The following is a 17682-nucleotide window of genomic DNA, read 5'->3' as shown; positions in this document are numbered from 1 at the left end:
GTGTTGAGAAGTTGTTTTGTGGAAGTTTCTCCATATTCAAATGATCTTTTGATGAATTTGTGGGGGAGAAAGTGGTCGCCCCATCCTGTTCCTCTGCCATCTTGGGACCACCCCCTGTTTCTTGATTTTATTATATCCTTAGTTCTTCATTCAACATAGGGAGTGGTGACAGCTGACAGTTGCTGTATTGAAGGCATTGTCCTCTCTTTTGGGTGCCCTCTGGGCTCAGCAGTTTACATTTGGAGGCAAGAAATCATTGATGGTTTTTATATCCTTGATTACTGATATGGCAGGAAATACTCCCATTTCACAGTCTCTGCCCATGGTCGGAAATTTGACCAATATTTGAGAGACATTTCATGACTATTTTTTGTCACATGGTACTTGGCGGATTATCCCAGATTGGACCAAAGTTCTTTCTTGTTGATATGCCACTTCTGGTAATTTCCAGATTAGACTCAGTTCAGTTCAGTTCAGTCGCTCAGTCCTGTCCGACTCTTTGCGACCCCATGAATCACAGCACGCCAGGCCTCCCTGTCCATCATCAACTCCCGGAGTTCACTCAGACTCACGTCCATCAAGTTAGTGATGCCATCCAGCCATCTTATCCTCTGTCGTCCCCTTCTCCTCCCGCCCCCAATCCCTCCCAGCATCAGGGTCTTTTCCAATGAGTCAACTCTTCGCATGAGGTGGCCAAAGTATTGGTTTCAGCTTTAGCATCAGTCCTTCCAAAGAAATCCCAGGGCTGATCTCCTTCAGAATGGACTGGTTGGATCTCCTTGCAGTCCAAGGGACTCTCAAAGAGTCTTCTCCAACACTACAGTTAAAAAGCATCAATTCTTCAGCGCTCAGCTTTCTTCACTCTCCCACTCTCACATCCATACATGATCACTGGAAAAACCATAGCCTTGACTAGATGGACCTTTGTTGGCAAAGTAATGTCTCTGCTTTTCAGTATGCTATCTAGGTTGGTCATAACTTTTCTTCCAAGTAGTAAGAAGCGTCTTTTAATTTCATGGCTGCAGTCACCATCTGCAGTGATTTCGGAGCCCCCAAAAATAAAGTCTGACACTGTTTCCACTGTTTCCCCATCTATTTCCCATGAAGTGATGGGACCAGATGCCATGATCTTCGTTTTCTGAATATTGAGCTTTAAGCCAACTTTTTCTCTCTCCACTTTCACTTTCATCAAGAGGTTTTTTAGTTCCTCTTCACTTTCTGCCATAAGGGTGGTGTCATCTGCAAATCTGAGGTTATTGATATTTCTCCCATCTATCTTGATTCCAGTTTGTGCTTCTTCTAGTCCAGCATTTCTCATGATGTACTCTGCATATAAGTTAAATAAGCAGGGTGACAATATACAGCCTTGACGTACTCCTTTTCCTATTTGGAACCAGTCTGTTGTTCCATGTCCAGTTCTAACTGTTGCTTCCTGACCTGCATATAGGTTTCTCAAGAGGCAGGTCAGGTGGTCTGGTATTCCCATCTCTTTCAGAATTTTCCACAGTTTATTGTGATCCACACAGTCGAAGGCTTTGGCATAGTCAATCAAGCAGAAATAGATGTTTTTCTGGAACTCTCTTGCTTTTTCAATGATCAGGCGGATGTTGGCATTTTGATCTCTGGTTCCTCTGCCTTTTTGAAAACCAGCTTGAACATCTGGAAGTTCATGGTTCAGGTATTGCTGAAGCCTGGCTTGGAGAATTTTGAGCATTACTTTACTAGCATGTGAGATGAGTGCAACTGTGCGGTAGTTTGAGCATTCTTTGGCATTGCCTTTCTTTGAGATTGAAATGAAAACTGACCTTTTCCAGTCCTGTGACCACTGCTGAGTTTTCCACATTTGCTGACATATTGAGTGCAGCACTTTAACAGCATCATCTTTCAGGATTTGGAATAGCTCAACTGGAATTCCATTACCTCCACTAGCTCTGTTTGTAGTGATGCTTTCTAAGGCCCTCTTGACTTCACATTCCAGGATGTCTGGCTCTAGATGAGTGATCACACCATCGTGATTATCTGGGTCGTGAAGATCTTTTTTGTCCAGTTCTTCTGTGTATTCCTGCCACCTCTTCTTAATATCTTCTGCTTCTGTTAGGTCCATACCATTTCTGTCCTTTATCGAGCCCATCTTTGCATAAAATGTTCCCTTGGTATCTCTAATTTTCTTGAAGAGATCTCTAGTCTTCCCCATTCTGTTGTTTTCCTCTATTTCTTTGCATTGATCCCTGAGGAGGGCTTTCTTAATCTCTTCTTGCTATTTTTTGGTACTCTGCATTCAGATGCTTATATCTTTCCTTTTCTCCTTTGCTTTTCACTTCTCTTCTTTTCACAGCTATTTGTAAGGCCTCCTCAGACAGCCATTTTGCTTTTTTTGCATTTCTTTCCCATGGGCATGGTCTTGATCCCTGTCTCCTATACAATGTCACGAACCTCCGTCCATAGTTCATCAGGCACTCTATCAGATCTAGTCCCTTAAATCTATTTCTCCTTCCACTGTATAATCATAAAGGATTTGATTTAGGTCAACCTGAATGGTCTGGTGGTTTTTCCCTACTTTCTTCAATTTAAGTCTGAATTTGGCAATAAGGAATTCATGATCTGAGCCACAGTCAGCTTCTGGTCTTGTTTTTGTTGACTGTGTAGAGCTTCTCCATCTTTGGCTGCAAAGAATATAATCAGTCTGATTTTGGTGTTGACCATCTGGTGATGTCCATGTGTAGAGTCTTCTCTTGTGTTGTTGGAAGAGGGTGTTTGCTATGACCAGTGCATTTTCTTGGCAAAACTCTATTAGTCTTTGTCCTCCTTCATTCCGTATTCCAAGGCCAAATTTGCCTGTTATTCCAGGTGTTTCTTGACTTCCTACTTCTGCATTCCAGTCCCCTATAATGAAAAGGACATCTTTTTTGGGTGTTAGTTCTAAAAGGTCTTGTAGGTCTTCATAGAACCGTTCAGCTTCTTCAGTATTACTTGTTGGGGCATAGACTGGGATTACTGTGATATTGAATGGTTTGCCTTGGAAACGAACAGAGATCATTCTGTCGTTTTTGAGATTGCATCCAGGTACTGCATTTTGGACTCTTTTGTTGACCACGATGGCTACTCCATTTCTTCTAAGGGATTCCTGCCCACAGTAGTAGATATAACAGTCATCTGAGTTAAATTCACCCATTCCAGTCCATTTGAGTTCGCTGATTCCTAGAATGTCCACTTGCACTCTTGCCATCTCCTGTTTGACCACTTCCAATTTGCCTTGATTCATGGACCTGACATTCCAGGTTCCTAGGCAATATTGCTGTTTACAGCATCGGACCTTGTTTCTATCACCAGTCACATCCACAACTGGGTATTGTTTTTGCCTTGGCTCCATCCCTTCATTCGTTCTGGGGTTATTTCTCCACTGATCTGCAGTAGCATATTGGGCACCTACTGACCTAGGGAGTTCCTCTTTCGGTATCCTATCATTTTGCCTTTTCATACTGTTCGTGGGATTCTCAAGGCAAGAATACTGAAGTAGTTTGCCATTCTCTTCTCCAGTGGACCATATTCTGTCAGCCCTCTCCACCATGACCCACCCATCTTGGGTGGCCCCACGGGCATGGCTTAGTTTCATTGAGTTAGACAAGGCTATGGTCCTAGTGTGATCAGATTGACTAGTTTTCTGTGATTATGGTTTCAGTGTGTCTGCCTTCTGATGCCCTCTTGCAACACCTACCGTCTTACTTGGGTTTCTCTTACCTTGCCGTGGGTTATCTCTTCACGGCTGCTGCAGCAAAGCGCATCTGCTGCTCCTTACCTTGGTATATCCTCAGTGCTGCCCCTCCTGACCTTGAATGTGGAATAGCTCCTCTAGGCCCTCCTCCGCCTGTGCAGCCACCGCTTCTTGGTCCATGGGATTTTCCAGGCAAGAATACTGGAGTGGGCTGCCATTTCCTTCTCCAGGGGATCTTCCCAAGTTCGACCCAGGGATCGAACCTGGGTCTCCTGCATTGTAGACAGACTCTTTACTGTCTGAGCCACTATGGTAGTAGATTAGACTCATTGACAGATAATAAAAGATTCTCTGGATCCTCTATCTTTTAACCTATTAGGATCCATGAGATATTTTCCCTTGCCTGCTTCCTCCCACACCTAGAATCACACTATCACAATTATTGATGGCATATAGAACTATATTTTTGACCAGTTGCTTGAAGTTATGTAATCATCATTACATTTGTTGGATGCCTGGTCACATACTGTAAGAGACAAAAATATTATAAGTAATGTAGCTAGTAACATTGACAAAGTCATAGTGTAGCAGAGAGATAAAGATATAAACAATTTGGAAACAGAAAACAAGTTAAAGAACAAATTATTAGTATAACTAGTTGTAATCAAGTTGCAATACCATCAAGTCCATAGGAAGGCCAGCCAGAGAAGCCAAATCTTGGCAAGGTCGACTGAGCTTCTTCACTCACTTTTCACTTTCATGCATTGGAGAAGGAAATGGCAACCCACTCCGGTGTTCTTGCCTGGAGAATCCCAGGGACGGGGGAGCCTGGTGGGCTGTCATTTATGGGGTCACACAGAGTCGGACACAACAGAAGTGACTTAGCAGCAGCAGGCAGAGAGAATACTGAAAATGTTTTATCTTTATTTACAAAGGCATTCTTTATCAACTTGTAAGTCACAGCATAAAAAAAAAGTTTATTTAAACAGATTGAAGTTAGTATGTACTGAAGTCAAAGTTATTTATCACATTTATCAGTTCATTTAGTCCCATGTAATTGATTCCTTTTGATCTGTATGAAGTAAGCAGGTTTTCCATTACAGTTTGTAATTTGTTATACAATTTAGTAGCATCAAGCCTATCAGAAACACATTTTTTTTAAAGTTCTTTCTATGTCTTCTTGAAAATCTTTATTGTGTAAAAGCAGTATAAAATTATGATAGTCTGTAAAGGACAAAACTTAAAATAGCATGGTATAGAGTTGAGTACAATGTAATTAGGAAACTTGGATATTTCTGCAACATATAATATGTTAGTATAATCATTACAATTATGACTGATAACATTATATCAGGACATACCAGATGTTAGGGATGTCATATAAATTTTGGAATATCTATATTAATGATATTTATCCATACATTACAACCTAAAGTTCATCTTCAATCACTTGAGGATGTTTTTGAGTTGGGGCTTCTCTGGTGGCTCAGATAGTAAAGAATCTGTGTAAAATGTGGGAGACCTGGGTTTAATCCCTGGGTTGGGAAGATAAAAATACCAAATAAACTTAGTTTAATATTCATCTCTGAGATGTCTCAAAGACGCTTCTTCAAAGTATCCATCCCAGAGTTAGCTGGAGACTAAAAGAGCTTTAGTTAGATTTTGATATTTGGAAAGTTTGTTAGAAATATCATAAAGGTTTTAAAACATAACAGGATCATAGGTCAATGAAATGATACCTATTCTTTTAACCAAAGTCACAAAAACTATTAAAAGAAAATAAATATAGATCATTTAAGGGTGCAGAAACTCACACAATCTATTATAAAAGGAGTATTTTAACAAATTAAATTCCAGTCCTGTCCTAGCTCACTTAAAGTCCATTTACTCAACAACTTCAGTCTAAATTTGGTTAATCCTGACTGTGTATAGAACTCTTTCCTCAGGGTTTGTTTCCACACTCTCTCTTCACTTTCTGTATCCATCCTGTGTCTCATTTTCCATCCAAATAAAATTAACCAGCTCATATTTTTTTTTAATAAAATGTAATTCCATTTCTCATACCTTCTTTACTGAAATCATGCATTCTACTTCTTATTGTATACTGAAATGTTACTGTGTTATTCTTATTCACATTAACTACATGTTTAAATTAGAATCCTCAACTCTTAAAGCTTTGATTTTTAGTAAAGCTAACAAGCAATTATGAACTGTCTTTAAATTGAAAGTGAAAGTGAAGTGGCTCAGTCGTGTCAGACTCTTTTTGACCCCATGTACTATACAGTCCATGGAATTCTCCAGGCCAAAATACTGGAGTGGATAGCCTTTCGCTTCTCCAGGGGATCTTCCCAACCCAGGGATTGAACCCAGGTCTCCCACATTGCCGGCAGATTCTTTACCAGCTGAGCCACAAGGGAAGCCCAAGAATACTAGAGTGGGTAGCCTATCCCTTCTCCAGCAGATCTTCCCAAACCAGGAATTGAACCAGGGTCTCCTGCATTCCAGGTGGATTCTTTACCAACTGAGCTATCAGGGAAGCATTCTATAAATTGGTGAGCATAAACACCAGTGATAATTTTTAAAAACATTTGTTTTCTTATAGAGAACATCTCAGGTGATATCAAACATTTTCAACAATATTTCCAACTACCTTAATTTTTCTATTTAGTAATTGATGTCTCAGTATCTTTTTAGCTATTTAATAAACTTTCATCACTTAATTTAACACAGTTCTAGAACTTTAAGTTACCAAATATCTGGAAAGATCATTTTAAGTAGATATTTCTAAAATGTAATTACATTAAAGTTTTTATACCAAAGTTCTTATTTCATTTACTTTTACTTTAAAGTTATTTCATGTCAAGTTATTTTTCTTGCAAGAGATCTAGTAAGGTCTTATTTATTAAACCTAGGTTAGGTACAATCGTCTTCAGTTCAGTTCAGTCGCTCAGTCCTGTCTGACAATAATCTTAACATGTCTTAATTAGATCAACAATCTTAAGCATCAATATCAGATATCAGCCTAATAGTGAATATTTCTCAGTTCACATGAACCTGAAAATCATCTTTGCCATTTTAAATGTAAATGCTTTTTATTAAAATTAAGTATAACTCTTTATAGACTTAATTTTGATAGTACTTTCTAGAAGTAGAGATATCTCATATGTATAATGTGTACACAGACATAAACAGGCAAACTAGAGATCTCATGGCTTTACTAAAAGCTTAGATATGAACCACATATAACAATATAAACTTACTAGTTTACAAACAGAATACATTAAGATTGCTTGCTCAGATGACTAAGGCTTGTTATCTGTAAGTTTGGCTAAGGGAGCATTTCCAGTGGTTTGAATTTTAAAACTGCCATTTTTTCCCCTTTGTTTTAGGTTTTGTGTGCTTGAGTTAATTGGGCTCAGTCTCAGGTCCTTATGGCCTGTATTCACATTCTGGTTTTAGAGATTTGGAAGAGAAAGACAGTTGTTTTTAGCTCCACGAAGAACAGTTCTATCACCTAAAGTTACTGAAATCAGTGACAAGATTTTAATTGAACTGAAATGTATTTTACAAAATTCTGTGTTCTATAATTTTAGAATTTAATTTATCATGCCTTTAAAGGTTTGTATAAAACATTCAGCAAAGACTATTCTGAGTTTATGAGTTAAACTAAAGTAAAATCACTAGTTTTATATTAATTACCCCTTGCATGTTAGTTCCCAGTTTTTGCTTGTTTGTGTGGTTCAGGTAACTGCTGGTTAGTACATTCAGTTAGTATGTTCTTAGTGGTAATCTATATGCCTTGTCTTATAATACCATGCAGGGGAATTATTCCCCAATGGAACATGCCTATTTCACAGTTAATTTAAGCAAAAGAGATGTAACCATCTTGTATAAAGAAACTAAAGCCCTTTGTTTAAGGTTTTACCAAGCCAGGTTTTAACTTTAACTGTGTTTGCAGTGAAGAGCCCCCTCAATTTCCAGGGTGAGATTTTTTCCAATTTCCGATCAAGTAAACACTTGTAAGTTTTGTAACATACATTTGCCCAGCTAGGGTACTAGAACTTTGTCCTTCCTTTTTCTTTTATTTTGAAACTTTTGTTTCCCATTTTGAAGTCAGTTTGTCAAGACAAAATTGCTAATGAGGATCATGTGGCAGACCAGCGTGTGCTGCTTGAAGGCTTACTCTTCTGGTTTTGCCTCAGAGTTGTTTCAGCCCCCTCTTATGTGCCTTGGGTATCCCAGTGAAGTATAAGACTTCCACAAGTGCTCAGATTGGGGAATGGCCCATTCTTATGCACGTCCCTGGTTGAGCAGATTGTTAATTATGTGAGTGGGTTTCCCTGTAGGTGCAGCCTCATGCACCTACAGACCTAGAGGTCTGCCTCTACCACTCCTGCAAGTTTCTGTCACCTGAGAAAGCCATTGCTGGCTGGAAGGAAGAGTCCCTTTGGAGCTCAGAAGTTCTCATAAGATTTTTATTTTATTTTGAGCCACTCTGTTAAGGTAAACCAAATCAAGGAAAAACAACAAGTCAGTCTTACCCCTAATAACTCAGTCCTACCTTACTCAGTGTTTAACTGAGCAAAGTCTCTCAACTGAGGCTATCTACTCAGTATCCAAACTGAGCCTTCCCAGTGCCTTAACACTGAGGGTTCCCTGCTGGAGCAGAATCTTCCTAGTCCTCTGACTGAGGGTATCCCACCCTGTGTCTAAACTGAGCAGCCAGGTACACCTTGAAACCAAGTTTCGAGGATAACTTTTTCCCCCACTGAATAAAACTTAGGATCATCAGCCAATAATGGGAAATCCTAGAACCAGGAGAGACTCACCCAGATTCATCTGGACTGGCCGAGCAGGCTGATGGGCAAAGGAACCAAGGCTCTGGATCTCTGTAGCATCCAGGTGAAGAAGAGGAATCTGCTCTGGTTCCCTTGTCCATCAGCCAAGTGTCAACTAAAAAAACTAGTCACAGCCTGAAAGTAGAGAGTTTTCAGTGAGAATTCTTAGGACTTCAAGCCCAGGAGGCAGCATCTCAAGTAGCCCTCAAAGCTCTCTCTGCTTTGAGGAGGTGAGGGAAGCAGTCAGGTTATAGAAAAGTTTGCAACAAAGAGGGGCAGGTAGTCTGAACATAAAAGATTGTTAATTAAGGAAAACCAGGTATCTCAAGGGATTTAGTGCTTTTCTAAGTATGGGAAGATGCAAGCATCTGGGACTTATTTACTGAAATCCTTCTTTCTACAAACCTCATCTCTCTGGGGCCAGCATCCTGTTTCTTGATTTTGTTATATCCTTAGTTCCTTGTTCACTGTAAGGATTGCTAGCAGCTGATAGCTGGTGGATTGCAGGCATTGGGCGCCCTCTGGGATCAGCAATTTGTTATATTTGGAGGCCCAAAATCGCTGATCACTGTGCCATCCTTGTTTACTGATACAGCAGGACATACTCCATTTCACAGGGGTTTTGTGAACTGGTAAAAGGCTAACTGAACAGAATTATTTGTCTATGAGAACTTTAAGTTTTGTATGTTGACTGTTTTAATTTTGTTTCCCACAGCACAGTGGAAAGAGTTGGGGCTTCAAGCCTTGCCTCCAGGTCTCAAAGTAATAGAAGAAATTATTTCTTCTGAGGATGAGAAAATGCTTTTGGAGAGTGTTAACTGGACAGAAGATACAGAAAATCAAAATTGTAAGTAAAACTTTAAATCTGATATTTAAAAGCTTCTGCAAAATGTCTTCTTCTCCTTTGGTTTATTAAATTCTGTTTCCTCAAAATTACTGAAAGTGCTCTGGATCCACTGTTAGGTAAGTCATACTAACAACTCTTAAGAGCATTAATAATAGATAGCTTTTATATATAGGTATCAATTTAAAACTCCAAATTGATGAATATTTATTAGCCAACATTTGTGGAGTTGACAGAGGTCCGTCTTGTCAAAGCTATGGTTTTTCCAGTAGTCATGTTTTTCCAGAGCATCAAAGAATTGATGCTTTTGAACTGTGGTGTTGGAGAAGACTCTTGAGAGTCCCTTGGACTACCAGGAGATCAAATCATCAACCCTAAAGGATATCAGTCCTGAATATTCGTTGGAAGGACTGATGCCAAAGCTGAAGCTCCAATACTTTGGCTACCTGAGGCAAAGAACTGACTCATTGGAAAAGACTGTGATGCTGGGAAAGATTGAAGGCAGGGGGAGGAGGGGATGACAGAGGATGCGATGGTTGGATGGCATCACCGACTCAAAGGACATAAGTTTGAGCAAGCTCCAGGAGTTGGTGATGAATAGGGAAACCTGACATGCTGTGGTCCATGGGATTACAAAGAATTGGACATGACTGAGCGACTGAACTGAACTGTAGAGCTAACATTAATAAGCTGTTTCACATACGTTTGGTTGTCTGTATTCATGGGTTCTGTATGCATGAATTCAATCAACTCTGGGTTGAAAAAATCTGAAAAAGAAGTAAAATTCTAGAAAGTTCCAAAAGGTAAAATATGTTGGCAGTTCATAATATATGAAAGTGAAGTTGCTCAGTTGTGTCCAACTCTTTGCAACTCCCTGGACTGTAGCCCACCAGGCTCCTCCGTCCATGGGATTCTCCAGGCAAGAATACTAGAGTGGGTTGCCATTTCCTTCTCTAGAGGATCTTCCCGACTCAGGAATCAAACCCAGGTCTCCCACATTGCGGGCAGATGCTTTAACCTCTGAGCCACCAGGGAAGCCCAACATATATATCAGTTCAGTTCATCTCAGTCGCTCAGTCGTGTCCGACTCTTTGCGACCCCATGAATCACAGCACACCAGGTCTCCCTGTCCATCACCAACTCCCAGGGTTCACTCAAACTCAACGTCCATCGAGTCAGTGATGCCATCCAGCCATCTCATCCTCTGTCGTTCCCTTTTCCTCCTGCTCCCAATCCCTCCCAGCATTAGAGTCTTTTCCAATGAGTCAACTGTTTGCATGAGGTGGCCAAAGTACTGTAGTTTCAGCTTAGCATCATTCCTTCGAAAGAACACCCAGGGCTGATCTCCTTCAGAATGGACTGGTTGGATCTCCTTGCAGTCCAAGGGACTCTCAAGAGTCTTCTCCAACACCACAGTTCAAAAGCATCAATTTGGCATTCAGCTTTCTTCACAGTCCAACTCTCAAATCCATACATGACCACTGGAAAAACCATAGCCTTGACCTGATGGACCTTTGTTGGCAAAGTAATGTCTCTGCTTTTGAATATGCTATCTAGGTTGGTCATAACTTTCGATATACATAGATATATATGGTATATGCAACTGTTTTACATGTCATATACATTGTACTAGGTATTGTAATAATCCAAAGATGATTTAAAGCATTCTGGAGGATGTAAAAGATATGTTTAGATTATACGCAAATGCTGCACGATTTTATGTAAGAGACTTAATCCTCCTTGGATTTTGGCAGTCACTCAGTCGTGTCTGACTCTTTGTGACCCCATGGACTGTAGCCCACCGGGCTCCTCCATCCATGGGATTCTGTAGGCAAGAATAATGGAGTGGGTTGCCATTTCCTTCTGCAGAGGATCTTCCCAACCCAGGGATCAAACCCAGGTCTCCCGCATTGCGGGCAGATGCTTTAACCTCTAAGCCACCAGGGAAGCCCAGTGTATATATATATACACACATATATATTGTATATGCAACTGTTTTACATGTCATATACATTGTACTAGGTATTATAAGTAATCTAAAGATGATTTAAAGCATTCTGGAGGATGTGAAAGATATGTTTACTTTATATGCAAATGCTGCGCTATTTTATGTAAGAGACTTAATCCTCCTTGGATTTTGGCATCTGAGGGAAGCAATTCCCCAAGGATACACAGGGACACATGTAAATTGTCTTATTTGGTTCTCTCTACTCTAAGGCAATTTTTACAATGAGAAATTAGCAGTTCAGTTCTGTATGATTATAATGTAGTAAGAACGTCCTAGAGAAATTTACAAAGTAGTTACTCTGTTTCCAGATCATTAGCAGTCATGTGAGCGGCAGGGTATATGTTTAGCTTTTTCAAATTGATTGGGTGAAACCCTTAAAAGATTGTTTCAATTTTAGACTTAAAAGAATAGCAGATATGAAGTAGAATGTTCAATTTTACTGAAGACAATAGTTTAGCAGTTAACAAAAATTACCATTACTAAATTAATCCTTATTCATAAAGTTAACTTTGAAATATATGAGGGAATGAAATTCTTTTTCTCCTAAATAGTTTACTTCTCTTGATACAGTTCAAAAATCCTTAAAACACAGAAGAGTAAAGCATTTTGGCTATGAATTCCACTATGAGAACAACAATGTAGATAAAGATAAGCCGTTACCTGGGGGTAAGTAATTGTTAGCAAACAATAAGATCCGGTTCAGGAAAAAATATTAATATATATTATTAGGATATCATGGTTGAGATCATTTTTCATTTGTTATTTGTATGTTAACATATAAAACAGTTGATTAAATGTTAAGTCATTTAGATTCAATAGTGTAGTTTTGTATTAAAAATGTTATACATACAAATAAAGCTAAATTTAATTTCTCTTGAGCACTATCCTTACTCCCATACACCTCTTCAGAAGTAATACAGTTAACAGTTTAGTGTATATTATTTCAATCTTTATAAATGAATTTACATCCAAATAACCTGTTTAAGTATATAGTTGTTAACATGTAGCAGTATATTGTATGTCATGAATTATATATTCATATATTGTCACATTATCACAGTATATGTTAGAGATCTTATACAGGTTTTCATTTTATTGAATATTCAGTAATTGCTTATTCAGTTAGTTTCCTTTTGCTAGATATTTAGGTTATTTCTAGCTTTTGGCTTTTACAAGTTGTGCTGCAGTAAATATCTTTGTATACACCTCTTTATTTGTTAAGCAAGAGTTGCTCAAGGGAAATGAAACTGCTGGATTAGAATTCTGTCAAAGTTATGCTCACTTAAAAATGTCAGTAGACACTGACAGATTGCATCCTAAAAGAGCTATACCAACATTCTCTCACAAAGTGCTTACTTCCTTACCCCCTACCTCAGTTGCATGTGAAATATCACTTACCCAATTACTAGTGAGATTGGCCATTTTTATTTCCTTTTCTGTGAATTCTTTTTCATCTTCTTTGCTAGTTTTTTCTAATGAGTAGTCCAATCTAATAATAAGATTTTGCCATATAATCTAGATATTAATCCTTTGGTAGATGTCTTTGTTGGAATTCAATTTATGTGTATTTTTATGACTTTCATCTTATTTAAGGATTTCCTTTGCCTCATGAAATAACATTTATGACCCCAATAAAAGTAACTTAGTTCTACTTTGAAAAACATGTTTTTTAAATGAGTTAATTTCAAATAATTAAATTTAAAATAAATTAATAATTTAATAAGAAATTGGTCAGGCTAGTTTCCATATAATATAGTAAATTTTATAATTTTATTGCTACTTTAAAAAATACCAAAATTGTTGTCTGCAAAATTCTTTTGTATATTTTATTTGATAAAGTTAATAAAATAATTTTAAAAGGTTATTAAGTTTTGTTTTTATTTTCTTTTGCTTGTGAACTTACTGTTATGTTTGGATCTGACTACTAAACTAAAAGCTGTGTGATTTTTATCACAGTGACTGTTTTTTTCATTCTTGGGTTAAACATGAAAAGTAAATAATTTAATATGTTTCACTTTTATCATTACTGATTTCAGGTCTTCCTGACATTTGTGAGAGCATTTTAGAGAAATGGTTGAAAGAAGGATTCATTAAACATAAACCTGATCAATTGACTATAAACCAGTATGAACCTGGGCATGGTGAGTATTTCTTCTTTTACAATTCCAGTCATAAATTTCGTAATTTAGTGGGTTACATAGCTCCCTAAGATCAAAGATATTATTTTTTTGCTTAAATTTACTTTTAGAGTAATTTGCTTATGTCCATTACCTGTGTTGATTTTAATCCCTTTGCAATTTTACACTCAGTTTCTTGAGGAATTTGCATCTTAAGTGTAAACAGATTGACATGTTGTTATTTGTAATATTCTTTTGTTCCCCCCTCAGCATTGTTTTTTGGAGAGGAAGAAGATTTCTTTAAAAACAAAGAAAGCATGTAAAATGGAAGAAATCAAATAATGTATAGGTACCAAGAAGAAGGCTAATTAGTTAGATCATCTTGATCTTCTTATTCTTCTGTAGAGAATGTGGAAGATAATTCTAGGATGACATTTTAATGGAAAAATTTTAGGTTATTAACTTCTTTGCACTTGTCAGCATCTTCATCTGATATTTGTACTAATCAAATGATATTGAGGGCTTTATTAGTGACAAGTTATGGCATTTTTTTCCCCTCTGCATTTATCATGTTTTGTGATAGCTTAGTTTCCATTGGTCTATAAACTCCTTAAAGACAGGGATTGTGTCTTACTAGCTTTATATACTCTCACAATGTAGCAAAGTTTCTTTTAAGTAAGAGAGATACTCAGTCAATGTAGTTTCAGGGTGTATATTGTCACCCTGCTTATTTAACTTATATACAGAGTACACCATGTGAAATGCTGGACTGGATGAATCACAAATTGGAATCAAGATTGATGGGAGAAGTATCAATAATCTCAGTATGTAAATGGTACCACCCTAATGGCAGAAAGCAAAGAGGAACTAAAGAGCTTCTTGATAGAGGTGAAAGAGGAGAGTGAAAAAGCTGGCTTAAGCTCAATATTTGTAAAAAAGAGGATCATGGCATTCGGTCCCATCACTTCACAGTAAATAAATGGGGAAAAAATGGAAACAGTGGTAGACTTATTTTCTTGGATTCCAGAATCACTGTGGATGGTGACTGTAGCCATGAAATTAAAAGATACTTCATTCTTGGAAGAAAAGCTATGACAAAACTAGACCACATATTGAAAAACATAGATATCACTTTGCCAGCAAAGGTTCATATAGTCAAAGCTATGGTTTTTTCCAGTAGTCATGTATGGATGTGAGAGCTGGACCATAAAGAAGGCTGAGTGCCAAAGAATTGATGCCTTCAAACTTTGGTGCTGGAGAAGACTCTTGAGAGTCCCTTGGACAGCAGGGATATCAAACCAGTCAATCCTAAAGGAAATCAACCCTGAGTATTCATTGGGAGGACTGGTGCTGAAGCTGAAGCTCCATTACTTTGGCCACCTGATGAGAGGAACTGACTTGTTGAAAAAGACCTTGATGTTTGGAAAGATTGAAGGCAGGAGGAGAACAGGACAACAGAGGATGAGACGGTTGGGTGGCATCACCTACTCAGTGGACGTGAGTTTGAGCAAACTCTGGGAGATGGTGATGGACAGGAAAACCTGTCATTTTGCAGTCCATGGAGTAATAAAGAGATGGACATGACTTAGTGACTGAAAAACCACAGCAGTGTTGATTGAGAGACTCGTGAAAGAAGCCGTATCTTAAATAATCATAAGATTAGTTTTCATGCCTGGCTGTTGTTTTTGTTCTACAAGTACTTGGGAATCCAGTATTCATAGGTCAGAATGACTTTGTTAGCTATCTTGGGATGAGATTTGGGAAATGCCCTGGTTAAGCAGTGACTCTCAAGTCTTGATTTTACAGTCAAGTCACAATGGTGCTTTAATGTAAAGTTATATTTTTAGTTTAGACCTAGTTTAATTTTTATACTGTTCATGGGATTCTCGTGGCAAAAATGCTGGAGTGGTTTGCCGTTCCCTCCTCCAGTGGACCACATTTTGTCAGAACTCTCCACTATGACCTGACATCTTGAGTGACCCTGCACAGCATGGCTCATAGGTTCATTGAATTACACAGTCACCTTCGCCACAACAAGGCTGTGATCCATGAAGGCTGTGATCTGGAAGATGAGCCCCATGGGTCAGAAAGTGTCCATTATACTACTGGGGAAGAGTGGAGGTAATTGCTAATAGCTCCAGAAAGAATGAAGAAGCTGGGCCAAAGCAGAAATGACAGTTGTAGATATGTCTGGTGGTGAAAGTAAAGTCCAGTGCTGTAAAGAACAGTATTGCATAGGAACCTGGAATGTTAGGTCCTTGAATCAAGGTAAACTGGATGTGGTCACGCAGGAGATGGCAAGAGTGAACATCGACATCTTAGGAATTAGTGAATTTAAATGGGTGAGAGTGGGTGAATTTAATTCAGATGACCATTATATCTACTACTGTGGACAAGAATCCCTTAGAAGAAGTGGAGTAACCATCATCATCAACAGAAGGGTCTGAAATGCAGTACTTGGGTGCAAAACTGATCTTGGTTCTTTTCCAAGGCAAACCATTCAGTATCAGCAATCCAAATCTATGCCCCAACCACTAATACCGAAGAATCTGAAGTTGACTGGTTCTATGAAAACCTATAAGACCTTCTAGAACTAATACCAAAAAAAAAGGTGTCCTTTTCATTATAGAGGATTGGAATGCAAAAGTAGGAAGTCACATGATACCTGGATTAACAGGCAAGTTTGGCCTAGAAGTACAAAATGAAGCAGGGCAAAGGCCAACAGAGTTTTGCCAAGAGAATGCACTGGTCATAGCAAACACCCTCTTCCAGCAACACAAAAGATGAATATACATGTGGACATCACTAGATGCTCAATACCAAAATCAGATTGATTATATTGTTTGTAGCTGAAGATGGAGAAGCTCTATACAGTCAGCAGAAACAAGACCAGAAGCTGACTGTGGTTCAGATCATGAGCTCCTTATTGCAAAATTCAGGTTTAAATAGATGAAAGTAGGGAAAACCGCTGGGCCATTCAGGTATAACCTAAATCAAATTCCTTATGATTATACAGTGGAGGTGATGAATAAATTCAAGGAGTTAGATCTGATAGAGTGCCTGAATAACTATGGACAGAGGTTCATAACATTGTACAGGAGGCCATCCCAAAAGTAAAGAAGTGCAAGAAGGCAAAGTGATTGTCTAAGGAGGCTTTACAAATAGCTGAGATGAGAAGAGAAGTGAAAGGCAACAGCCATCTGAATGCAGAGTTCCAGAGAATATCAAGGAGAGATAAGAAAGCCTTCGTAAGTGGACAATGCAAAGAAATAGAGGAAAACAATCAATAGGAAAGACTAGAGATCTCTTCAGGAAAATTGGGGATATCAAGGGAACATTTCATGCAAGGATGGGCACGACAAAGGACAAAAACTGAGGACCTAACAGAAGCAGAAGAGATTAAGAACAGGTGGCAAGAATACACAGAAAAAAAAAAAAGTCTTAATGACCTTGATAACCACCTAGAGCCAGACATCCTGGAATGTGAAGTCAAGTGGCCTTGGGAAGCATTACTATGAACAAATCTAGTAAAGGTGATGGAATTCCAGCTAAGCTGTTTCAGATCCTAAACGATGATGCTGTTAAAGTTCTGCACATAGTATGTCAGCAAATTTGGTAAACTCAGCACTAGCCACAGTATTGGAAAATATCAGTTTTCATTCCAGTCCCAAAGAAGGACAATGCTAAAGCCAACTTCTGTACAGTTGCACACATTTCACACTTTGAGCAAGCTTGTGCTCAAAATCCTTTAGGCTAGGCTTCAGCAGTGTGTAAACCAAGAAATTCCAGATGTATAAGCTGGGTTTAGAAAAAACAGAGGAACCAGAGATCAAATTGCCAACATCCGTTGGATCATAAAGCAAGGGAGTTGCAGAATATCATCTACTTCTGCATTGACTACACTAAAGCCTTTGCCTTTGTGAATCACAAGAAACTGGAAAATTATTAAAGAGATAGTTTAATTTATCTCTGACCACCTTAATGGTCTCCTGAGAAACCGATATGCAAGTCAAGACACAAGAGTTAGAACAGACATGGAACAATGGCATGGTTCAAAATTAGGAAAGGCTGTGTATTGCCACCCTGCTTATTTAACTTATATGCAGAGTACATTATACAAAATGCTAGGCTGGATGAAGCACAAGCTGGAAGTAAGATTACCG

The 17682-nt window shown here is 38.5% G+C and overlaps 1 protein-coding gene across 3 annotated transcripts in view; it reads left to right on the top strand.

Annotated features, from left to right (window-relative positions):
• Positions 1 to 17682, top strand: part of ALKBH8 (alkB homolog 8, tRNA methyltransferase) — a 124315-nt gene that overhangs the window by 24060 nt on the left and 82573 nt on the right. For 2 of the 3 annotated variants that reach the window (XM_061440210.1, XM_061440209.1), the window contains exons 4-6: positions 9266 to 9397; positions 11973 to 12068; positions 13439 to 13543. In XM_061440210.1, the coding sequence (XP_061296194.1) occupies positions 9266 to 9397; positions 11973 to 12068; positions 13439 to 13543 (333 nt within the window). The remainder of the gene's footprint in view (positions 1 to 9265; positions 9398 to 11972; positions 12069 to 13438; positions 13544 to 17682) is intronic. The other variant, XM_061440212.1, reaches the window with a different exon arrangement.

Source organism: Bos javanicus, chromosome 15, assembly GCF_032452875.1.
Source record: "Bos javanicus breed banteng chromosome 15, ARS-OSU_banteng_1.0, whole genome shotgun sequence".
NCBI classification, from domain to species: domain Eukaryota; kingdom Metazoa; phylum Chordata; class Mammalia; order Artiodactyla; family Bovidae; genus Bos; species Bos javanicus.
The sequence above is the reverse complement of the archived record's forward strand: the minus strand, read 5'-3'. Positions and strand labels throughout refer to the sequence as shown.